General features: G+C 51.0%; 1 protein-coding gene across 4 annotated transcripts in view; it reads right to left on the bottom strand.

The window, feature by feature from the left end:
- Rrm2 (ribonucleotide reductase regulatory subunit M2) overlaps positions 1–25,308 on the bottom strand; it is a 48,925-nt gene that overhangs the window by 3,748 nt on the left and 19,869 nt on the right. Inside the window, exons 3-13 of one of the 4 annotated variants that reach the window (XR_008220118.1) lie at positions 18,874–19,881; positions 18,690–18,764; positions 18,234–18,380; positions 17,873–17,989; positions 16,653–16,786; positions 15,394–15,488; positions 15,147–15,280; positions 13,660–13,764; positions 13,462–13,575; positions 7,029–7,145; positions 1,744–5,487 (exon numbers count right to left, since the gene is read on the bottom strand). Coding sequence is in view for 2 of the 4 variants with exons in the window: in XM_052745830.1 (XP_052601790.1) it covers positions 13,214–13,366; positions 13,462–13,575; positions 13,660–13,764; positions 15,147–15,280; positions 15,394–15,488; positions 16,653–16,786; positions 17,873–17,989; positions 18,234–18,380; positions 18,690–18,764; positions 18,874–18,972 (1,173 nt within the window). In the remaining 2 variants the exon portion in view is untranslated. Of the gene's footprint in view, positions 1–1,743; positions 5,488–7,028; positions 7,146–11,727; positions 13,367–13,461; positions 13,576–13,659; positions 13,765–15,146; positions 15,281–15,393; positions 15,489–16,652; positions 16,787–17,872; positions 17,990–18,233; positions 18,381–18,689; positions 18,765–18,873; positions 19,882–25,308 lie in introns of those variants that run through there. The other 3 variants (XR_008220117.1, XM_052745830.1, XM_052745831.1) reach the window with 3 other exon arrangements.

Raw genomic sequence — 25,308 nt, 5'->3', positions numbered from 1 at the left:
CGGGGTCCCACAGAGAACCCCGATGCCCAAGCTACCTTCTCCCTGGCTCACAGCATCAAATCAGCACTACTAGCTCACCCAGGCCTAGAAACTGTTCTCTCCTTATAGAGACCATTGGGGTGGGGGATATGGCTCAGCTGCTAGACTGCATGCCTAGCACGCTGAAGCCCCGGGTCCAATCCCCAGAACCGAATAAACCGGGAATGGTGGTGCAGGCCTGGAATCCCGTCAGAAGTTCAAGATCATCCTTGGCTGCACAGTGAGTTTGAAACCAGCCTGGGCTGCATAAAACCCTGTCTCAAAAGCAAGCAAACAAGACTGTGGTCACACAAACAGGTAGGTGCAGCCCCTCACTGACTACCACAGCGCAACAAAGCACACGGCTGCATGACTATTTACTGTCTTAGTCAAGGTGACTATTGCTGTGATGGAACTCCGTGACCAAAAGCAAGCTGGGGAGCAAAGGGTTTATTTGGCTCACACTTCCACAGCACAGTCCATCACCGAAGGAAGTCAGGACAGGAACTCACACAGGGCAGGAACCCGGAGGCAGGAGCTGATGCAGAGGCCATGGAGGGGTGCTGCTTACTGGCTTGCTCCCCATGGCTTGCTCAACCTGCTTTCTTACAGAACCCAGGACCACCTATCCAAGGGTGGCTCCACCCACCATGGGCTGGGCCCTCTCCCGCCGATCAGTAATTAAGAAAATGCCCTCCATGATTGCTCACTGGATCTTACAGAGGCATTTTCTCTCAACCGAAGCTCCCCCCTCTCCAATGATCCTAGCTTGTGTCCAACTAGCCAGCACAACTATGAAAACTCAGCCGTAGAAAAGACGCTCGCTGCCAGCTATCTTAAATGAAAACCACAAGGGAGCACGCTAGCCACCCACGAGGATAGATCAAATCTAAGTCTTGCCACGCCACCACTGGCACAGAGGCGAAGGCACCAGAACCCTCACACGGCTGTCATGTGCCCCTAGGCATATAAAATGACGCAATTCGACAACTTCCTTCAAAGTTAAACACATGCTGACCACATGAGCTGGTTGTCACGGCACTCCCACAGACGCACCCAAGAGGAAGAAAAGCCCGGGCCAGTGAGATCCGAAGGTGCCCACAGTGCATTAACAGAACAGCCAAGAAGGAGCTGAACGCCCTTTTGTGAATGAGACCCGGAGCGGACCATGGTATGATGTCATTCAAGGAACCACAATGGGGTGAGAGGAAGGATCCAGCTGTTGCACACAGCACCTGATGGATTTCAGGGCACTTACAACCAACCTGGAGAGGCCTGATAAAAGACATACCATAAGAATCTACTTCTGGGGCTGGAGAAGTGGCTCAGCAGTTAAAAGCACATATTACTCTTGCAGAGGACCCAAGTTCTATTCCCAGCCCCCAGATCATCATGGGGCGACTCACAAACTGTCTATATACCTTCAGCACCAGGGGCGAGGGGTGTCCAACACCCTCTTCTGCCCTCCAAAGGCACCTGTACTCCCAGGTAGCTGCACTCACGGGCACATACCCACACACATAAACGTGATTAAAAAATAGCCAGGCAGTGGTGGTGCATGCCTGTGATCCCAGCACTCAGGAGGAAGAGGCAGGTGGATCTCTGAGTTCGAGGCCAGCCTGGTCTACAGAACGAGTTCCAAGACAGCCAGGGCTACACAGAGAAACCCTGTCTCAAAAAACAAAAAAAAAAACAAACAAATAAACAATAAATAAATAAATAAATCCTTTGTGATCTTTGGGGGAAACTATGGGATAGGGATGCTATTGGCTCAGTTGTGACGGCCTTGTAGTAGACATTTCCGGCAAACTTCTCAATAGGAGAGTAAGGATCTAGCTAGTGGTAGGGTGCTTACCCAGCTCATAGAAGGTCCCAGTTTCAGTATTCACTACTGCAAAACAAAGCAACTTATTAAGTACTACAGACTTACTACCGCTGGGCTGGGGTTCATTCCCTGAGGTTTGTGTAATGAGAGCTAGGTCCTCAAAGGACTGCCATCTGAGGCGGGGCAGGGGGGCGGCTTAGGTCAGTGGAGAGAAATGTGGGCACCCCAGCTTCTCAGCCTTCCTGTTCTTCAATGTGATCGGTTGTTCTTGTTGGCTCCCGTGTCAGAAGCTGGGCCACGCTGAACACTGAGCTAAGTGAACTTTTCTTCTTAAAGTTGGCCTGCCTCTGGTGGTTCACCGTCGTAACAAAATGATACAATATTAAACTGATACCGCACTAAATAGGCACCATGTGCTGTGTGCCAATTATATCTCGATAAGCCAGGAAAAGAAGAAAGAAAAGCATCCCAAAGGAAGAGGGAGAAAGCCAAACAGAATATAAACTCTGTCTCTGATACAAACTCCTCCAAGGAACACAAAAGAGAGGTGGAAACTCCAAGAATAAGCCCAAAGACTGCTGCCAAGCCAGACAACAGAGAGCAGAGCCGTGAGGAAGTGACGACCACGGAGCCCAGCTGCTCACCAGCATCCCGTCAGCATCGGGGTGGAGCACAGGAGCTTGGAACAGCAGCATTGGCAGCCTGGATAAAGCAGGAAAGCCAAGAGAGTGAAGACTCCCCGATAAACCATATCTGCCCCAGCAAAGATCACAGGGCAGGGTGGGGGCAGGAGGAGGAGATGGGGAGCAGGAGGAGGGAGAGGAGATGGGGAGCAGGAGGATCCGGGAAGCAGAAGAGAGGAGCAGGAGGAGCAGGAGGAGAGATGGGGAGCAGGAGGACGGATAGGAAGAGAAGGGAGAGGAGGAGGAAGAGGAGGAGGGGGAGCCTCTGTTTCCAACAGCCCTGACACAATGAGTGCCCTGGTCTCGGTAGATCCTAGCCCCCCCTCACTCACCATCAACAGGTAAAAGACGCAGAAGAGAGGAGAGGCAAGGGTAGGAACCTTCAGAAAGCTGCCGAAGGACAACAGAATAGAAAGAAGAAAGGGACAGGAAAGGCATGGAGTAGGTGACAGCGTACTAGTGAGGATGTCACCAGACCCAACGGGAACTGCCACTGAGCCTTTCGCTGTCAATTAAACAACAAAAATGAATAAAGCAGTCATCGAGAAAGCAGGAGCAGTGAGGGGGACATTAGAGCTCGGGAGCAGGCAGAGCGAAAGAGCGAACCCAGGCCGATGAACTGAGGCATGAAGGGAGAAATCAATCACGTGAGGACAGACCGGGAGTGAGGCGCACGGGGCGCCAGTGAGACGGCTCAGCCGGTAAAGCGCTTGCCTCACAGCACAAGGACCCGAGTTCAGATCCCCAGAACCCATGGGAAAGCCAGGGGGGCACAGTGGCCACAGAATCCCAGCGTGTGAGCAGGAGAGACAGGACGCCAGGGCAAGCTGCCCAGGCAGACTGGGTCAAAGAGTGCGCCCCAGGCTGGGACGGACCCGGCCTCAGTATGTGAGGTGGGGAGAGATCAGAGAACACATCCAGAGTCAGCTGTGGGCTTCCATCCTCTGCACACACACGTGCACCACACATACTACAAACACATAGACACACACACACGCACACACACACGCGCACACGCACACACACACGCACACACACGTGCACCACACATACTACAAACACACGCACAGGTGTGCACGGGCACACACACACACACACACACACACACACACACACACACACATGCACACACACACGGGCAATAGCAACACCGGATCCCCTAGGCCTGGTGGCGCACACCTTTAATCCCAGTACTCAGGAGGCAGAGCCAGGTGGATCTCTGTGAGTTCGAGGCCAGCCTGGTCTATGTAGTGAGTTTCTGGCTGTTCAGGGCGATATAGAGAAACCTTGTCTCAAAAAAAGAAAAAGAAGTCAAAAAGAAAAAAAAAATCAATCAGGGGCAGAGGGGAAGAGCACTCATCTGGGGCAGTGGAGGAGGGAGGAGCACTCACCTGGGGCAGTGGAGGAGGGAGGAGCACTCACCTGGGGCAGTGGAGGAGGGAGGAGCACTCACCTGGGGCAGTGGAGGAGGGAGGAGCACTCACCTGGGGCAGTGGAGGAGGGAGGAGCACTCACCTGGGGCAGAGGGGAGGGAGGAGCACTCACCTGGGACAGTTGGGGAGGGAGGAGCACTCAGCTGGGACAATAGAGGAGGGAGGAGCACTCAGCTGGGACAATAGAGGAGGGAGGAGCACTCAGCTGGGACAATAGAGGAGGGAGGAACACTCAGCTGGGACAATAGAGGAGGGAGGAGCACTCAGCTGGGACAATAGAGGGAGGAGCACTCATCTGGGGCAGAGGGGAGGAAGGAGCACTCACCTGGGGCAGAGGGGAGGAAGGAGCACTCATCTGGGGCAGAGGGGAGGAAGGAGCACTCACCTGGGGCAGAGGGGAGGAAGGAGCACTCACCTGGGGCAGAGGGGAGGGAGGAGCACTCACCTGAGACAGTAGGGAAGGGAGGCGAACTCAGCTGGGACAGAACAGGGAGCACTCAGTTGTGGTAGGGGAGTACTCTAGGCTGCAGAGTCTGAGCTAGCAGACCCCTTCTCCCACAATGGTTGACCAGATAGACAGAAGGTTGGGGACAGACGGCAGACACAAGACCATTCTTTCCATCCGTATTTCATGACACACATTAGAATTACAAAGAAGCCTTAAAAATGGTGGACCAAAAGCCCTCCCCCAAGCATTCTACCAAATCCACTCATGCCCTTGCAGTTCGACTCTCTAGTACTGAAAGCAAGGTGCTCAGGAACGGGGCAGCTCGGGCTAAGGAAAGGGCTGGGCTTGGAGCCTCGAGCTCATGTTCAAACCACCTCTGCTTCTCATTAACAGTGTGGCCCCAGGTCCATGCTCCTGGCCCAGAGCACCTCCCTGGAGGCAGTTGAGGATCCAGCTGGGGCAGTAGGGAAGGGAGGAGCACTCAGCTGTGGAGGGGGAGCACTCTGAGCTGCACAGTTTCATCTGAGAGTATGACAGAGGACCTGTCCTCCTTTATCCCTGGCTGCCTCCAACGCACTGCAGACCCCCAGGCTCTGAGATCACCTGCCAAATCTAGGAAGTCCAGACAGATGTGAACGGAGAAAAGAATGGAGTGTGCTGGTCCCCAGACAGCAGCCTCCGGCTTGCAGTCCCTGCTCCAGTGAGACATTGCCTGTTCCAATCCTGTGCTGGCTCCTGGCTCAATGGGCTTTGTCTCAGAGATATGATTCTATTTTGAATCCACATGACATTTAATGAAGTGGTTCTCAGACACCAGACGGTGTGTGTGAGTTATGAAACCACAGTTCTGATCCTCCACAGACCCCACAGTGGCATGCAGGGCATACCATGTCACTTGAGAAGAACATACAGCACCTCCAGACCAGAGACACCTCTAAGTCCTAGGGGGCAACATCACCTCGATGGAACCTCTGTTTTCCCCAGGGCTGGCTCCAGAGTGCTCGCCAATCTCATCAGTGTTGGCCTTGGCTTCTGGCTTGTCCCTCTGCAACCCAGTACGATGAACACTGCAGAGCAAGACTATTGAGAGAGGCAGGAAATCAATGTGGAGGGTTGCAAGCATTTAAAATATGACAAATGAGGGCTGGAGAGATGGCTTAGAGGTTAAGAGCACCGACTGCTCTTCCAGAGGTCCTGAGTTCAATTCCCAGCACCCACGTGGTGACTCACAACCATCTGTAATGAGATCTGGCACCCTCTTCTGTGTACATAATAAATAAATAAATCTTAAAAAAAAATAAAATAAAATGACACAAAAGAGAACAGAATGCAGGAAAGTGTCTTGAACATGGCGGGGTGGCTTGCTCTTGACACACAGCTGGTCTCCACATAAAAAATGAGCTGGTGAGCTGGGGGCTTATAGCTCAGTTGGCAGAATGCTTGTCTAGCATGTTTGAAGCCTTGGGTTCAATCCCCAGTACCACATGGATTAGGCATGGTGAGACCAGATGTTCAAGGTCATGGCCAGCTACATCGTAAGTTCAACACCAGCCTGTGCTACATGACTAAAGGAGACTCCGTCTCAAAAACCAAAGCAACAAGCCAGGTTGTACTGGTATTCGCCTTTGATCCCAGCACTCAGGGGCAGAGGCAGGTGTGTCTGAGTTCAAGGCCAGCCTGGTCTACATAGCGAGTTCCAGGACAGTCAGGGGTACACAAAGAAACCCTGGCTTGAAAAACCAACCAACCAGGGGCTGGAGAGATGGCTCAGGGCTGGAGAGATGGTTCAGAGGTTAAGAGCACTGGCTGCTCTTCCTAGAGATCCTGAGTTCAATTTCCAGCAACCACATGGTGGCTCACAGCCATCTACATATAATAAGATCTGATGCCCTCTTCTGGTGTGTGGGCAGACATGCAGACAGAACACTGTATACATAATAAATAAATAAATCTTAAGAAAGAAAGAAAGAGAAAAAGCAACCAACCAAAACAAACCAAAATAAAAAACAAGTCAGAGGCTTCTATGAAATGAAAATCTGATGGTGTCAGTCTCTGGGGCTGGAGGGGCTTGGAATACACTGTACGGCCCTTGCCATGGTTAGTTTTATCTATAAATTTGACACAATATGGAATCATCTTGGGAAGAGAATCTCGGTGACAGACTGTCTACGTTGGGTTGACCTGTGGGTACGTCTGTGGAGGGCTGTCTGAATTAGGTTAACTGATATGGGAAGAACCAGCCCACTACAGGCGGCCCCATTCCCTAGGCAAGGAGCCCTGCTCTGTCTAAGGGTGGAGAGATTGAGCTGAGTGCAAACAAGCAAGCAAGTGCATTCATTTCTCTCCGTTCTTGATCGGGTGTGGAGTGGCTAGCTGCTTGGAAGTTCCTGCCTTGACTTCCGCACAACAATGGTAATAACCTGGGATTGTAATAAAATGAAATAAACCCATTTCTCCCTCAAGTGGATTTTAGTCTCAGTGTTTCATCACAGCAACAGAAATGAATCTAAGAGGGCACAAGAGACCCTTCAGACCTGGCCCTGACCCCCGCTCCCCTGCCCACCTGGTGCCTGAGACACCGACCATACTCCAGCCTTCCCCTAGCACAGATATCTACTTACAACAGAAAGACCATCCGTCTCCCTTTGAAAGCAGCCCTGGTGACTCCACTCTCGTGCTCAAGCTAGTTTTCAAACGTCACCGTCAGCCGGGCACGGTGGCAGATGCCTTTAATTCCACTACAAGGGAGACAGAGGGAGGTGGATCTCTGTGAGTTCTAGGCCAGCCTGGTCTATAGAATAAGTTCCAGGTCAGCCAGGGCTACACAGAGAAGCCCTGTCTCAAACAACAAAAAGTCACCACCACCCAGCGCCACCACACTCCAGCCTGAGCAATGAATTTGCACACCTCCCAATCGCCCCCCACTCCCCACCCCCACCCCACCCCCACCATCAGAGCACATGAATGCTAATTGATTCTTCCCACAAGACAACCTTGTCCTCCCACACATACTGGCTGACACTCCCCAGGTAAAGATGATCTCCTGAATTCCACAGAAGCAAAGATATAAAAATGCTTCTGGAAGCTTTCTGTTCCAAAAGAAGTAGAGGCTTTCCAATGTCTCAACAACTTAGCTACTAAAAATAGCAAACCCACCTACATGCCAGACAGTTTGTTGGGGATCACTGAAGGGCCAGGATAGTAAGGTTGCTTGTATGTTTGGGGCCCAGAAGCTGAGTGTTAGGAGAGGGTGGGCAGCTGTATGCAGCTGGAGCTGTGGCTCAAAAGTCCCAGGAATCTGACGAGGCACAGGGCTGCCAAATGATGCCCTGCCAACAGCTCCATAAAGCTAATTCCCTGGCCCCATCATATGGACATCTGCATAAGCCCTGGTTCCCAGGAAAACTACAAGCAGAACAGACTGCATTAGCGAGAGCTCTGAGACCTCACCTCTGCCCTCGGGAGAGCCCGCGGTGAAAGAGGAGGAAGCTGCCTACCACAGTCCCTCCAACTAAAGACACAGTACAGGCCTGGCTCAGAACCGAGGGACATGCGCAGGAGGGAAAGCCAGGGACTCGGTCTTCCCTTGAGCTTTCTGGCCCCATGATCTGACGCTCCAGCTGCCAGCCACTCTGCAGGCTGAAGGACCGTCACAGCAAACCTGTGAACGGGGAGGAGATGGCAACCTGGGTGCGTGCCGTGGGCACCCACGGCTATTGGGAGGACAGCCAGGATGAAGATGAGGAAGGACAGCCAGGACGGGAGAGGGCTAAGCAAGGGAAGAAGCGGGAAGCCTGAGTACCACCACGCATTCTGGTGCCCAGGGCTCTGCACTCACCACCTCAGGTGGTCTCTATGGTGTGAGCCTCATGCGCTGGACACAGCAGCTTTCCCAGGCCAGTCGTCCCTTCCCTGAACCATTCTAAAAGCATGCAAAGAGAGTCTCCTTCGGGGTGATAAACTCAGGTCCACACCGTTAAAGACCCAGAGGTCACAAAAGGGGTCCTGACTTGGCTTGGCTTGGTCTGGGAAAGTTCCCAGTGCTCTCTAAATTGGGGCCAAAGGGTTGAGTTTACAGCCAATGTGGGGCCCGATAGAGGGCCGATGAGAAATGGGAGGGGTCGGGGCGAAACGGCTCTGGTCGGGGAGACTCCAGAGAGGGTGGGTAAAAACCCTGGACTGAGCCCGATGGAGGGCGAGGTCATGCAACGTAGTGGCTTGACCATGAGCAAGGACAGTCAGGTGAGAGGGGATGGTACCATGCAGGCAGAGAGGAGGCCTGGTGCCTGGTGAGGAACGTCGGAAGGCAGGAGCTCCCTCTCCTGGCCACAGGTAAAAATAGCAGCTGTCAGTGAGGCCTGGATTACCTCCTTACCCTGGGCGGGGCTCCCCATTCCTTGAACTGGGAAACAGGGTATGAGAGCTAAGCAGAACTGGGGTGCAGTTTGAGTCATGCTTATGGGACACCCAAATGGGGCATCCCTTGTTGGGGAAAACATGGGGACCATTCTAGCAAATGCTAGAGACAGTGATTCCAGCTGGGCCTACTTCCCCTTGGGACATCCACTCAGCATTTGCTCTGGGTAGCTCCACCGCCAAGCCAGTCACCTGAGGAATGATGAGGATCCCACCACCTGGGGCCACTGCCTCCTCTCTGTCCTGGATGTCCCGACACTCCTTGTAACCACATACTAATAACATCGGGGTGACAGCTGGGGTGCGTGCCTTAGGTGTCAGAAGCACCCCCCGAATCAGGTGAAGCCTGCTGGTCACCCGCGAGCAGCAGGCGCAGACTAGGAAGTGGTTTCAAGCCCTGCTGCCTGACCCAGCAATCTCCGGTCAGCATGGCGAAGACCCAGGGAAGGAAGAAGGTCTAAAGAGGGCAGAGAGGACCCGAGAGAGGCCCTTAACTCGGATGTGCTAGCATATGACTTTGATCCAGCACTCAGGAAGCAGAGGCAGGGGAATTAGAATCTAGAGCTAGCCTGGTCTACATGAGTTCCAGGCCCTGTCTCAGAGGAGAGTATGGAGCGGGAGGGCCAGTGGGAGACAACGCCTGTGTTCCCATGAGTTCCGACTCCCAGTTCCCCAGAGGGTCAGCACCCCCAGAAACTCCTTGGAAGAGAAGGCTCTGTGCCTCCTTTTCTGGCCAGCAGAATCATAAAGGAAAACAGGCAGGTGTGGCCCCCTCGTTCTGCTGATTCCTTCCCCTACCTACCCCACCAAGAGAGTAGATGGAATCTTTGAAGTCCCCAGCTCTAGGATTCCCCTGGGAAATTCCCTCAGAGGCTACATCACGTACAAAACAGTTTTTATTTCTTTAAATGCAAAATGGTCCGATAATCAAAGAGAAAAAAAAAAGAAAGGCTTCATAGCATACAATCCACTTCCTCCCTGCCAGGCAGCCCGCCACCTCTGGCTGTCTCTCACATTCTAAACGATCTCGCAGAAGTAAAACCTAACACCTTTGTCAATCATTGCTTCTGTCTGAAAACTGCCAGACCAGACCCATGGAGGGGGTCACAGCTGCGTTCTCCGTGATGCCCAGACACCAAGATGGTGTCTACACTGGAGGCTGTCTCATCTGAAGAGGCCATACAACCCCCTACAGCCACTTACATTCAAGGCCTGGAACATCTTGCTAAGCAAAACCATTATCAGGAACTCCAGACTACTATCAGTAGGGGCCACTGGTCCCCCAGTAACACTGAGATAGTCAGGGAGCCCTTCAGCCCGAGTATTAGCAAATCATCTTGTTTCCATTTCACAAAAGTAAGCACTCTTTTTTAAGACAGGGTTTCTCTGTGTAGCTTTCCTTTCCTGGAACTCGCTTTGTAGCCCAGGCTGGCCTCGAACTCACAGAGATCCGCCTGCCTCTGCCTCCCGAGCGCTGGGATTAAAGGCGTGCACCACCACCGCCCGGCAGTAAGCACTCTGAATGGCCATGCCATTGACTAGTAGACAGAGGGGAAAAGAAAGGTATCACAGATCTGCTCTCAGCAGGCAGGCTCCACCTCAGCAGACAAGACCTCCATGTGCTCCCGTGCAATGAAATGTAGCCTTACATAAGCCTGTCTGGAGCTTGTACAGAGCCAAAAACACATCTAAGACCAATGCACATCCCACACCGAGTCCCTTTTCTGAAGGTTATGCCAGGTAGCCCCATTTCTTCCAGATCCAAATGCCTAAGAACTTAGAGGGTGAGCTGACGAAAGTCATGGGCTGCCCAGGTGCACCCCAGGGCAACCCAAGTGGCCCTTCCCCTATGGCATAAGACTTATTTCTCCTACTGTCCCACAATGCCGCTGTCCACTGCTGTCACAGAATAAGACCCAGGTCTGTCCACAGCAAGGCTGCTGTGACAACAGATCCTCTTAAAGCAGTAACCTGTCCTTCCCCAGGGGGCCCTGCCCACAACCTGATGACATCCTCTTGGACATAGACCTCAGACCAAACACTTCATCTTTTCTCAGTCTCCTGTCACCCATCCTTGAAGGTCTCATGCTAGGCAGTACAGATGTGCTGAGCTTACAGAAGCAGGAACGAGAGCACTCACGGGCAGGAGCCACGCCACCTCTGTAGATGTGGTGGTGTGGAGAAATACATGTGACCTTCCTTATCCCTTTGCAGTATGACACACCAGGTCCACTCACTCAGCAAGTTCCCCATGGAGGGACTTCTGGGTCCTGGCCCCACAGCGCAGCCCAGAAGGGCCTAACAAGAGAGCCCACAGCACAGCAGTGACAGGGCCCTCAGGAATGGCTGGTTTGACAGTATCTCAGGTCACAGAGGCTGTAGAAATGTGAGGAGACAAGGACGGACCTGAGATAATAGAGACTAGCCTGAACTCTAATTCACACCAGTTGGAGGGACAGCGGAGTCAGGCTCCCTCTTGGAAGCCCTGTAGCTGGATGCTTTCGGATGAGAAAGTGGCCTAGCCAAGGTTGTCAGAATAAGAACTTCAACACCTAGAAGACTGAGCAGAGTCGGGAGTTCAAGGCCATCCTGGAGTACGTGAGACCAATTTTACTGTCCCCATCCCAAGTCAGGCATGGCGGTATACACCTGTAACCCCAGCATTCAAGAGGCTGAAGCGAGCCTGGACTAGACCTGGTGCCACAGATCCCACACACAGAGGCCCAGGGTATATCTACTTCCTACATGTGCTATGTAAGAGGAAAATCTCCCCCAGAGCTGACAAGGAGGAAACAAGCCCCTTAGCTTCAATGAGAAACTTTCTAAAAACACAATGTAAATTTTACCCAAAGAACTGGCATCAAGAGCAGTTTCAGTTAAATCATTTAACACTTGTGTGCCATGCAATTTTGAGACTTTTTTTTATTAATTTCAACAATAAAAATAATTTAAAAAGTATAAACAATCTCATAGTACAAAACAATAAAGAAAAGCGACCGGGGGTCAAACAGCTGATACACATCAGTTAACACACTTGCTTTCGCTGTTTTGATGTAAGACAATTCCACTTATGTACCCCTAACCAGTCTCTCAAACTCACTAGGTGAATTCTAGATTATTCCCTAAACACAAAAACAGATCAATGCACATAAAAGATTAATTCACACTAGCTGTTAGCTGTATCTACTGGTCTGCATTTCAGCCTGACAATCTGAGTGGAATACACATTAACAGCCCATGTAGTACTGGTTTCTGGCGTTTAGGAATTCACCGGGTAAAGCCAGGTATGGTGGCACAAACCTTAATCCCAGTGTTTGGGAGACATAGGCAAGTTTAAGAGACTAAACCTGGTCTACACAGCAAGTTCCAGGTCTCGTCAGTTAATAAGTGGATCCAATTTCAATAGTACTTGTTCACACAATCAAAAGCCTCCTGCATCTTTTAGGAGAGCTGATTTCAGCCAGAGCTTTACTACTGACAAAAATCAAGAGTGTGTGCGGGTCACTATTGAAAATCCTACCTTATAAAGCCTTTTCAGGACTCCATACAAACTAGAAATGGGGCAAAGTATAACTTGGGGAAAAAAAAAAAAAGATACTGCTTTTCATACAAATGAAGACCGGGCCTGGGCTAACCAGCAAGTGTCCCAAATCCCGCCTAAGTTTCTAGAGACTCAAAGCTGGAAGTTCTATGAAGCAGGAGATGCCCTGATCTCTGGGGTAACATTCACCCTGTCCATGACTAGCACCAGCAGGCTAATGCCTAGATCTCACAGGACTGACTTCAAAGCTGATGAAAAAGCATTTGAAGTCACCGAAGAACACCAAGCTTTGGAAATGACATGCTTACCCAGCACTAACTTCTTAGTCACTTAGATTTTAATCAGCTGCCATCAGTGAGTGGTAAAGAGAACACTTGGTGCTTGGTCTAGAAACCAAATTAACCAGGCTTTCTGCCCCTCCTTGACTATGTGCAAAGTGCCAGTTTTATTTACAAACTTAAGTAAACTCTAGAGTCCGCAGGAAGGAGTGGATGAGGCTGACATCTTTAAACGGCCTTTCGGCAACTAAATGTTTAGTCCTGCTTGCTGGAGGGCCGCCTCTCAAAAAGCCTGGATCAATGCTGTTAGCGGGCGCGTTGAGCCCAAGGTGACCAAGGACAGGATCTCCCCTTTTGTTGGTAAACATCCTCTCTTTTTTGCTAGTGACCCACTAGCAAAAAAAGTACCAACTGAGGTAGCTACACAGCTTTTAGATACCGGATAACAAATTTAATGACCATTCATGGTGTAGCTAGTTGATTGTTTTTTGGGTTGTTTTTTTTTTGCTGATTTTTTTTTTTTTTTTTATGACAAGGGGAGGAAAATCAGCAAAGAGCACCATCGGTTTACTTAGAAATCAGCATCCAAGGTAAAAGAATTCTCTGTTGAACTCGACATCACCCCCATCCTCTGGTACTCGCCCACTCGCTTCTCAAAGAAGTTTGTCTTTCCTTCTAGTGAAATATTTTCCATGAAGTCAAATGGATTCTCTACTTTGAAAATCTGGAAAAAGTCACATCAAGATATAAATCCTGAAAACAAGTTAAAAAAAAGGGGGAGGGGGTGCAGGGGCGGGGAGGCCATAAATAACACTTTACCTTGTTAAAGCCCAGCTCCAGCATCAGCCTGTCGGCCACGAACTCGATGTACTGCTTCATCAGAGTGCAGTTCATCCCGATGAGCTTCACAGGCAAGGCCTCCGTGAGGAACTCCTAGAGGCCGAGCAGAGCTTCTGAGCACCCTGAAGCCTGGGACCCCGCCAGCAAGTGCAAGGGCCACCCGCACACGTCACCCACCTGCTCTATCCTCACGGCGTTGACAATTATTTCTTTTACCCTCTGTTCCGATGGCTTGTGTACCAGGTGCTTGAACATCAGGCAGGCAAAGTCACAGTGTAAGCCCTGGAAGGGAACGTTCAAGACCACTGTGAGGCTGAAGAAGACGCCTATCGTTCACCTGTGTGGACTAAAATTGCTCTATCCATCTTTGTAGTCTGGCCACACCTAGAGCACGTGGCTTGTCAAAAGGAAGGTATTTAAGCCTGGTATGGTAGTATACACCGGCACAACCACCCATGGGTTTGAGGCCAGATTGGCCTATATTGTTCCAGGCTAGCCAGGCTACAGACTAGAATAAAGCAGGTGGCCTGGGCGGTGGTGGCGCACGCCTTTAATCCCAGCACTTGGAGGAGGCAGAGGCAGGCAGATCTCTGTGAGTTCAAGGCCAGCCTGGTCTACAGAGTGAGATTCAGGAGAGCCAGGGCTATTACAGAGAAACCCTGCCTTGAAAATCAGAAACCAGAAAAAAAGAAAAGAAAGCAGGTGCTTAACTGCCAATTATGATGCCTAGGAGTAGGCTATCCCAACTCAAGGCCGTCAAAGCTGCCACCTACTATAGCGTAAGGCCAGGCCTATCCCCTTCCGATATCCAAAGAGGCTTATCTTTGCTCAGCTATCTCCACACAGCCTCGAGCTCCAGTTCTCCTCAACAAGGAGGGTCAGTTAGCTTTTAGATACAATTTCAGATGAGGTAAACCAGTGACTCTTAGCACATCAGGCTCCAGTAATTCTCAGGGCTCATCTTCCTACACAGGAAGAGAATCACCTGCCCTGCCCACTGGGCTCCAGGGATGCTGGGATTCCTGCTCCTTGCTTTTCAGGTTGGACCAACTATTAAGTATAGATACTTTCTCTGTCTTTCCTCAGTTTACTCCAAAGACCTACAGGATCCCAAGGAAACTCTTACCTCACATCAGGGCCTTACCAATTAATTAACCTGTAAGTAAAGACACACAAAGGATGTCTTACGAGACCCTAGAAATCCTATCCAGACCTTTTGTTTGTGCATTCAAGCCTACAGGGTACTAGGAATATATGTACTAAGAATAGGAGCAGTTGCAATTCATTCCTTAAGGTATTTTACTGCTTGCTGAGTTTACGCATGATTGAATTCACACATTAAATGTGGATACAGGGCCGAGAATGTGGCTCAGTGGCAAGAGTACTTGCCTAGCAAACAATGAGACCCTGGGTTGGATCCCCAAAACTTGAGACGGCTCAGCAGTCAGTCATGAGCATTTACTGCTCCTTAAGGAGTCTGGTTCAGTTCCCAGCACCTACGTGGAGGCTCCCAACCGTCTGTAACTCCTGTCAGGCATCCCACTCCCTCCTGTCCTCTGCAGGCCAATCCTTCCACACAACGAATGCTCTCTTTGGAAGTGGTCCCTGTCCATCGACACAGGAGCACACATCTAAGAGCCGCAGATCAGTTATTACAGACTCACCTCGTCTCTGCTGATAAGCTCATTGGAAAATGTAAGGCCGGGCATCAGTCCCCGCTTCTTGAGCCAGAATATGGATGCGAAAGAACCGGAGAAGAAGATGCCTTCCACGGCGGCGAAGGCCACAACACGTTCTCCTAGGAAACCAAAATGTTCTCAGTGAGGGCTCAGTGTTCTCAGCCCGGGCCACCATCCAGTGACATTACTTGGACAGTCGAGTTCGGGCGTAAGGAAGAAAAGGTGTCCTTACCGTACGTAGCCTCTTTGTCCCCAATCCAACGCAAGGCCCAGTCGGCCTTCTTCTTCACACAAGGCATCGTTTCGATAGCATTGAAGAGATACTCCCTGCAGGCAGAAGCATAGCGTGGATTACTCTACCACAGACCCCGGCAGCACAAGAGCTGTGGTGTAGGCCCGATTCACTGCTTCTGTCCCACATCAGCTTTCCATCCTGATGCTGACGGGCCACCCTAACCCTGACTCTCCGTCCCCTACCTCCACCACATAAAAGCCTTCTTTACTCTTCTATAGTCTCTAGTGTGGAGTAACATTTCACTAAACTGGCCTAAAATTCATCTTTTGACTCAGCGGTAAGAGTATGTAATTCCCCTCATCTCCACTTCATTTCTTTTTTTTTTTTTTTTGGGTTTTTCGAGACAGGGTTTCTCTGTGTAGCTTTGCGCCTCTCCTGGAACTCACTTGGTAGCCCAGGCTGGCCTCGAACTCACAGAGATCCGCCTGGCTCTGCCTCCCGAGTGCTGGGATTAAAGGCATGCGCCACCACCGCCCGGCCCACTTCATTTCTTATAATCATTTGTAGCCAACGTTTCTTCATTTAGTGGAGTATTCTACCTGCATGTATGCCTGCTCACCAGAAGAGGGCACCTCAGATTCCACTACAGAGGGCTCTGAGCCACCATGCGGTTGCTGGGAATTGAACTCGGGACCTCTGGAAGAGTAGCTGGTACTCTTAGCCACTGAGCCAACTCTCGTAGCCACGTTTTTAAATCTAATTTTTTATGTATGAGTGTTTGGCCTGAATGTATCTTTGCACCATATGCAAGCAGTGCCTGTGGAGGCCAGAAGGGGGCATCATATTTCCCCCCCTGTAACTGGTGTTAAAACAGTTGTGAGCTGCCCCAACCTAGGAACCAAAACTAGGTCATTTGAAAGAGCCACAGGTGCTCTTAACCACTGAGTCATCTCTCCAGGCCCTGGTGTGGTGTTTGATGTTAGAGACAGTATCTCATCTGGCTAGCTCTTGAGCTCTTAGCCATGCTGCTGCTGGTCTCTGGGGTGCTGGGATTACAGACATGAGCTACCACACGCTGGATCTTATTCCAGTAACTAATAAAGTGAACTGAGGCCCTTTGCTCGAAGCACTCATGACCAAGGGCACTAGAAATATCTACAGTCTCAGTCGTTCCGTCCACGCTCCCTTTATGAACAAAAATACTTGAAGTAAGTTAATGCATCCTGAGTACCTTAGCGTACCATGTATATACTCACCTCTCCTTGGGATCTTTAATGTAGGTGTCAATCAGGAGACTGTACATTTCAGAATGTATGTTTTCCATGGCAATTTGGAAGCCATAGAAACAGCGGGCCTCTGTGACTTGAACTTCTTGGCTAAATCGCTCCACCTAGTGGTAATAAAATAAATTTAAACCTGAAAAACCACTGGTTGTATCACCTTCTGCCCTTTGAGCCTGCTGGGATTGATTCCAGCCCTCAGGCACCCGCAGGTAGGAAAATCTTTGAGTCTGAGGCCATCTTGGTCTACTTACTGAGTTCTATCTAGGTCAGCCAGAATTACAGTGAGAATTTATTTCAAAAATATAAGTAAAACATAACAAAAAACAAGTCTGCTCCTATCTTCACGATTCTGCAATAAAGCTCATCATTTTACATCATACGCTCAATTTACCAACAGGAAACATGACTCCTATTTTGCTGGGTTTTTAACAAAACTGTTAATTTTGTTGTGTTTTTCGAGACAGGGTTTCTCTGTTTTAACAGTCCTGGCTGTCCTGGAACTCACTTTGTAGACCAGGCTGGTCTTGGGCTCAAAGAAATCCGCCTGCCTCTGGGCATGTGCCACCACCGCCCGGCTAAAACTATTTTTTAATGTGATAGGTGTTTTGCCTGCATGTATGTCTATGCACCAGAAAAGGGCGTCAGTCAGATCCAGGGGAAATTACACTGGAGTTACAGCAAGTGCTCTTAACCGCTGAGTCACTCTCCAGGCCTGGCAGGGCTTAACATTTTATTATTCACCCATTCTCTTTTGGTTAATCCACTTATAATAAGAAATATACAACCAAATTATTAGAGAAAGTCACAGAAAGACAAGTGTGGTAGGTACAAAGAGAAAATTTACCACTGCAACTTGAGAGGAAAAACGAAGATGAATGCTAACATATACATTCATGGTTCTTAAAGACTTTATTTTACTTGTGTATGCCTTTGAATGGGTACGTGCATGTACAGGCAAGTGCCCAAGGAGGCCAGTGTGAGTCGTCAGATTCCCCTGGGGCTGGAGTCACAGGCAGATGTGAAGCCACCCAATCGGGGTACTCATAACAGCACTTGGGTCTCCTGCACAAGCAGGAAGTGTATTAACCACCGAGTGGGGCCATCGCCCCAGCCCCCATTCACAGAACAAGGTAAAAAGTCAAACACCACTGCTACCTCTGTAAGTGAACTACAGGTACGTCACGCAAACTCACCAAGTTCTCATTGACTATGCCGTCGCTCGCTGCGAAGAAAGCCAGAACGTGAGATATAAAATGTCTCTCGTCGGGTTTCAGAGCTTCCCAGTGCCGGATATCCTTGGAAAGGTCCACCTGACGTTTAGAAGTTGACAATTTTACCAGGTATGCAGAAATTCCTCTCTCACACACACACCACACCCTTGAAAACTTAAGTCCCCTAACACCATCTGCTGACTGTGTTCCTCACATCCAGAATCCCCTTGGCTCATGAAAATACCTGATACCTCTGTGAACAACCAAGCTTAACCCTAGGAGCATCTTCGTTTAACGCTGGCCATGCAGGAGCCTTCTGACCCAGCAAGCCCTGATTGAGTACCTCCTCAGCCGTCCAAAAGGAGGCCTCCGCTTTCTTGTACATCTGCCAGATATCATGGTATTTGATGGGAAAGATGACAAAGCGGTGGGGGTTCTCTCTCAGTAACGGCTCATCCTCAACGCTGGGGTTAGCAGAGACTTTACTTTCCTGTCGGGTGAGAAAAAAAAAAAACACCCCCCCCAAAATGCCAAGTGAACCATAGGAAATTTTCCAGCGTCTCTCATCAGATCAAATACATTCAAGGGCTGTCAATCCCTCCTGTGGTCAGCTGTCACACGGCATGCTGGTGTCACCCTCCTCACTGGGAGGCCCACCCGAGCAGACACTTTGGCGGGAAAGGGGAGAGACGGACAGACAGCTGGGACAATGCAGCTTTGGCGCCAACGGCGGGCGCCCCCTGGCGGCAGCTCCGGGAACCCCCCCCCCACACTTTCAGCCTAGCCCGGAGCCACTCACCAGTTGGGCCGAGTCCTGTAAGATTCTCCGCGCAACCTTGCTGGCCAGGACGCGGGTGGCGCTGAGGGCCGGGGGCTGCAGGGACACATGCGTGCGTGTGAGCGGCGGTGGGAAGCCCTCCACCCTGCCCGGGTCCGGGACCCCTGGCCGACCCCGCCTGCACCCCGGGCAGCTGCTCGCTCACCGTGTTCTCCTTCTCGGCCAGGCTGAGCCGCTTCAGCGGCGACACCTTCAGCTGCTGCTGGTCGGTGATGGTGGCGAGCGGGACGCGGACGGAGAGCATGGCGAGCGAGGGCAGCGGCTGAGGCGACGAGAGGAAAGCGAGGCAGCTGGAACCCGGGTTGCAGGCGAGCCGGCCGAGCCCCAGCACCCTTTAAAAGGCCGGCGCCGCGCGCGCTCGGGAGGGGGCGTGGCCGGCGCCGAGCGCCCGGGACGGGGCGTGGCCGGCGCCTCTCGACGCTTCCCATTGGTCGAGGCTGGTCCCGCCCCCCCTCGACGCCGAGCGCGGGAGATTTTGAGTTGCGCCGCCGGCCTTGGGCACAAAGACCTCTCCCTCCACGGAGTCTGCGCCGGCCCCGGGGCGAGCGGGCGCTCGCGGGGCCGGAACCGTTTGGGGTTGCGAGCGGCTCGCCGATTGGAGAGCGACCGGGGCGCGGGAACGCGGGGGCGTTGCCGCCGAGGTGGGTGCCCTGGGTGGCGAGACCCCGCGGGCCGCTGGGACACGCCGCCTTCCCTGTCTCTTGCGTCCCTAGTATGGGGGTGAGGGGGGTCCGGCTAGGACCGCGGTTCCCGTATCACCCGGGACCTGGTTTCTTAAAGGTTCGGGGTCCCCAGTCATGAGACTTGTAAGCGTGGGGAGGGCTTTAAACGAGGGTTCCCGTTTAAAAAATGAAAATAAAGAAGGCGATCCGTGGTATAAAACTTTAAACTCACTCAAGGAGTACCGGGACCACCTTGGGGGTAGTGTCAGGCCCTGTCCCCTGTGTCCCGCCTGTTTTAGAAGTTGCAGGCCGAGCCAAAAAAAAAAAGAGAATTCCAGCAACTTCAGAGGATGATTACGAGTCATACGTTCATTTTACGACTCACTGGGCGTCCAATAGTCGGAAGACGAGTTTGAAAATTCCAGTGGTCAGGGTGGAGACAGGAACGCCCGTCTTCATCTGGTTTTGTAGCTGGCTTTCGGACTTGCCCCCTGGGGAAGGGCACCGAGATACCAGAGATTAGATGCCGGCTAGGGAACGCCGAGACCCCGGGGAGGAACGTGCAACCTGGGCATGCTCCCACTGCGGACACCCTCGGGGGTGGTGAGGGAGGCTCCTCTCTGCTTGAAGCTCTCTCTAGGTAGAGGTGGTGAAAAATCACCGAACACAAAGTGGCGGCTCCGACTCCGACAGTTCTGTTACCGCCTCGCCCGCGGCTCTCCGCAGTTGAAACAAATGGCAGAGATGTTCAGTTGCACCAACGCAAACACACCAGTACCCATCCCCCAAACAAGTGGTCTCCCCGACCCCTTTTAGAACGATCTTAGTATCCTAGACTGGCCTCAACCTCCACGTGTAGTTGAGGATGACCTTGAACCGATCTCTTCCTGCCTCCAGCTCCCAGGTGCGGACATTAGACCGGCCATCCACCACCGCGCAATTTATACGGTGCTGAGAACAAAACCCAGGATGTCTTCCATGCTAAGCCAACTGGGCCATATCAATGAGTTTTTTTTTTTTTTTTTTTTTTTTTTGGTGGTTTGGTGCCATTACCATCCCTAACAAAATTATTAAGGTATATGTGTGTGTGTGTGTAAAATGCCTGATTTCACATTCTACTTTTCAGTTAACCGAGGGCCGCCTTTGATTGCTCTAACTCCTGGTGTTCTCAGTACACACCCATCCCTTGGAGAAAGAAGGAGGGGGAAGGTCGCCGCCAGTCTCTCCTCCCGGAGAGTAACCACTGAAGAGCCTCTTCCTGCCGCCAAGCGGCAGAGCTGAATGGGCAGCCCCGCCTCTGCTTCCTGGCGCCGGGACCTGTCAGGAGCTCCACGCTTTGGCTTGGGCGCCAGTTTTGACCTCTGCTCCGTGATTGGTCGGCTCCGCTTCAATCTGACCGTTGCAAGCCCCGCCAACCCTCAGCCCGCGCTGGCTTGGTGGTGGGGAAATGGAGGACCCAGGAAGATCAAGAGCAAAGCCACTCAGCTGCCTGCCTCAGACTGACATAAATATAGGCCCAGCACCCACAGCCCCTCCCTGTACAGCTGGACACGGTCATGTACATTTTAAATCCAGATGAAAAGGGAAAATTGTTACCCAGAGTCCCCCAAAGACCACCAAGAGACCTAATCCCATGCAAAAGCAAAGAGTCTTCGTATCGTTAAGAGTTTACTCCTGTTTGGGGGGTTACAGTTAACCATTTTGGGGCAGGCCTGGACAAGTCCCAGGCTTTGGCCTTGAGCTGCCATGGAGGCTGGCTGGCTGGCTGGCCTAACACGTTCTGACTGTGGGGGCTGACGCAGTGGCCCAGGCTGTCGCACTGACCCATGCACATAGCTCTAAGTTGGTGAGGGGTCCCAGACGGTAAACAGCTGGCTGAACCTTGAGCGGTCAGAGTACGTGCAGAAAGGGAGCTACTGCAAGGACTGTGTCTTTTATTCACGGCCCTCCCAGAAACTGCTTGCTCAAGTCTCAGGAAACTGAAATTGAGGCCTGATCTCTGAGAGAAGACTAAGCAGCCTGTTATGGCCTCTGCTTGGTCCTTTCAAAAATGCGTATTTTTAGGCCTGTTTTATAGATAAGGAAATAAAGGCCAGAGAGACATGGAAACTACCAAGGCCCCAAAGCACCTTGAGTCCCACCACTAGACCCCCTCTGACTCCTTTTGTTGTTGTTTGGAAGTTTATTTTGTGTGATATGGTGGGACTCACTAGTGTGAGGGTCACAGGCCAACTTGTGGAAGCTGGATCTCTCCTATTCTGCGGGGTCCCAGGGATGGAACTCATGAAGGTAGGCTTGGCTGCTAAGCCATCCTGCCAGACACACATACACAACTTTTTTTTTTTGTTTGTTTGTTTGTTTGTTTTCGAGACAGGGTTTCTCTGTGTAGCTTTGCGCCTTTCCTGGGACTCACTTGGTAGCCCAGGCTGGCCTCGAACTCACAGAGATCCGCCTGGCTCTGCCTCCCGAGTGCTGGGATTAAAGGCGTGCGCCACCACCGCCCGGCACACACAACTTTTTTTTTAGGAATGCTCCCAGCACACAGAAAAAGTGAGCAGGGGGTGATGACATGCGCCTTTCATCCCAGCGCTCAGGAGGCAGAGGCAGGCGGATCTCTGAGTTCCAGGCCAGCCTGGTCTACAGAGTGAGTTCCAGGACAGCCAAGACTACATAGAGAGACCCTGTCCCCCCCCCCAAAAAAAAATAAAAAATAAAAAAGAAAGCAAGAAACAGTGAACTCTCCAGGGTTCGTCCACCAGTGTTCATTTGCTGTTTCCAGTACTGTTTGCCTAATCCTCTTCTGCGCGTGTATGAAGTTCATTGCTTTCTTCTGAGCACTCGAAAGTGACTTGTGCCCGAGGTGGTGGCACTTGCTCCTAATCACAGTTTTTATTCCAAATGTTCCCAACGTACAGAAAACATGAACGGGGGAGATGGCCCACACCTTTAACCCCAGCACTTGGAGGCAGAAGCAGGTGGATCTGTCATTTAGAGGCCAGCCTGGTCTACAGAGTGAGCTCCAAGCCAGCTTAGGCAATATAGTGAGACCCGATCTCTAAATAAATCAATAAGCAAGAATTTAGGGAGTTGGAGAGTTGGCTCAGTGGTTAAGAGTCCTTGTGGCTCTCTCAGAGGACATGGGTTTGGTCCCCATCACCCACGTGGTGGCCCACAACCATCCGAAACGCTAGTTCCAGGGATCCAACATCCTTTTCTAACCTCCTAGGACACCATCACACATTAAGATAATCATCTGTTGCCAAAGCGACGAACAGTAAGAGGAGTGGCCTTGGCCCGAGGCCGAACACCGACCTGAGCTTGCAGAAGTACTTTTGTGCAAGGTTGAGGTGGCCTCTGCCCGCTTGTGGTTCCAACGGCACATGCTGTGCTAGTCCAAGCCCTTCCTCGGCAGCCTCCTGCCTCTGCATTGGTTAGGGCTGCCACAAGCAACTCCAGTCTGATCTTGGCACCTCACATTTCTTTCACAACTGAATACTAGGTTATACAGCAAATGGTTACTTTTCTTGGGTATAAAGACAGCATTGTGATGTTAGACTAGCTTTAATTTTAGGATCAGCTGTCAAAATGAAGAAGAGTAAGAAGGTATCATCTACAACTCCATTTGTTTTGCACTGGGGACGGGGTGGGGGGGGGAGTTCTAGACAGGGTTTGCCTGTGTAGCCCTGGCTGTCCTGGAACTCGCTCTGTAGACCAGACTGGCCTTGAACTCACAGAAATCCACCTGCCTCTACCTCTTAAGTGCTGAGATTAAAGGCATGCATCACTACCGACCAGTTTAAAGCAGGATCTCGCTATGTAGCCCTGGCTAGCCCAGAACTCATGATGTAGACCAGGCTGACCTTGAACTCACAGAGATCTGAATACCTCTAACTCATGGATCAAAGATGTTCGTCACCATACCCAGCTTATAGATTACTTTCTTTCCTTTTGTTTTATTTTATGTGTATGAGTGTTTTGCCTACATGTATGTATGCCTGAAGAGACCAGAAGAAGGTGTTGGATCCCCTGGAACTGGAGTTAACAGCCACTGTGACCCACCATGTTGGTGTGGAGAACTGAACTCAGGTCCTCCACAGAAGCATCAAGTGCTTTTAGCTACTGAGCCATCTCTCCAGCCCCAACACTTTAGTTTTTTAAAAAAAAAAAAAATCCTTATTTATTTAAGACAGGATCTTTGCTGGGCGGTGGTGGTGCATGCTTTTAATTCCAGCACTCGGGAAGCAGAAGCAGGTGGATCTCTGAGTTTGAGGCCAGCCTGGTCTACAGAGCAAGTTCCAGAACAGCCAAGGCTGTTATATAGAGAAAGAAACCTTATCTTAGAAAACAAACAACCAAAACCCTGCTCTTCCTGTCCTCACCCCCCCAGGTATTCAGATCACAAGTATGTGCCACTATGTCTGGTTTACGTCATACCTGGTCTATATGGTGCTGGGAATTGAACCCTGGAGCTAGTAACTTCTAATACCAAGTGTGTGTTTACGGGGTGGGGGAAGAAGGGAGTGGACCCCAAAGTTATTCTGATCTAGAAGACCCAGAACAACCTGTACAAAGATTTGCTAGCAGGATAGAAATCCCTCTGCTAGAGAGGAGGAAGGAAGGGGATAGTCAGATTGGGATGGATGAGACGCCTATGGCCACTCTGACTACCCGCTCATCTTAGCTAAATGGTAAGTGGGAGGCAAAACCCAGGAAAATCAGCTTTACGTGACGCAATGATGAGCTTCCCAGAAGTGTTCCTGCAAGAGTGGTCAGTGGGACGGAGCAAAAGACCTAACGGGAGAGGCTGGAATGTCCCTGTTACTCATCCACTAGATGCCCTTGACTCAGCCAGTCACGTGAGATTTCCTTTTTGAAGACAGGGTTTCTCTGTGTAGCCCTGGCTGTCCTGGAACTCACTCTGTAGACCAGGCTAGCCTCGAACTCAGAGATCCACCTGCTGGGATTAAAGACATTTATCACCCATCTCCCATCCTTCGGCTAAGCATGAACTTTTAAATATTTTTTTTTTAGATCTGAGTATTTGTGTATGTGTGTGTGTTGTGTATTAAGTGTTGTACTTGCATACATGTCTATGTGCATCACGTGTGTGTGCCTGGTGCCCGGGAGGTCAGAAGAGGGTGGTTGTGAGCCGCCATGAGCACCAACCTTATAGAGCCATTTTAATAGCTGACAGTTTAGAATTTGGGGCGAAATTAACACTTCTGTGTGTCACATAACCTCTCTGATGAGAAACACTGAGAACGTTTACAGGTCAGATTCATTGGAGGAGTGATCTGGACAGGGACAGGGCCTGGGTTAGCGTCTCTGGAATCCACAGGCTCAGGCTGACTCTTCCCTCTGCGGATCTCCTGCTCTCCAGCGTGGACTCTGACACTCCTTCACCTCGCTCATGTCAAATGGTCCACTGGGGCCAGCAAGATGGCCCAGCAGCAAAAGAACTTAGCTCACAGGGCTGGAGAGATGGCTCAGAGGTTAAGAGCACTGGCTGTTCTTCCAGAGGTCCTGAGTTCAATTCCCAGCAACCACATAGCAGCTTATACCCATCTGTAATGACATCTGATGCCCTCTTCTGGCATGCAGGCATGCATGCAGACAGAAACACTGTATGCATAATAAATAAATCTTTGAAAAAAAAAAAACTTAGCTCACAAGCCCCACAACCTGAGTTTGATCCTCAAGCTGGATGTTGAGCACATAGTCATAATAAATATTTGGTTTTTTTTCTCCAAATGTGCTATTAGTGCTCAGCAGTGAGGCATCTGGAGAGAGGCAGCCCTTGTGGTATCTAGCAAGCTGTGAGCACCAGTTGGTAGAAGCTGTTATGATGGCTGTGAACCTTCTCCCAGGTTCTACCCACCCTTCACAGTCCCGGCAGGCCGGGCAGCCTCCTGGAAGCC

The sequence above is a fragment of the Peromyscus californicus genome, unplaced genomic scaffold (assembly GCF_007827085.1).
Source record: "Peromyscus californicus insignis strain IS unplaced genomic scaffold, ASM782708v3 Scaffold_1__1_contigs__length_55948999, whole genome shotgun sequence".
NCBI classification, from domain to species: domain Eukaryota; kingdom Metazoa; phylum Chordata; class Mammalia; order Rodentia; family Cricetidae; genus Peromyscus; species Peromyscus californicus.
Note: the sequence above shows the minus strand (reverse complement) of the source record. Positions and strands in the feature narration are given on the sequence as shown.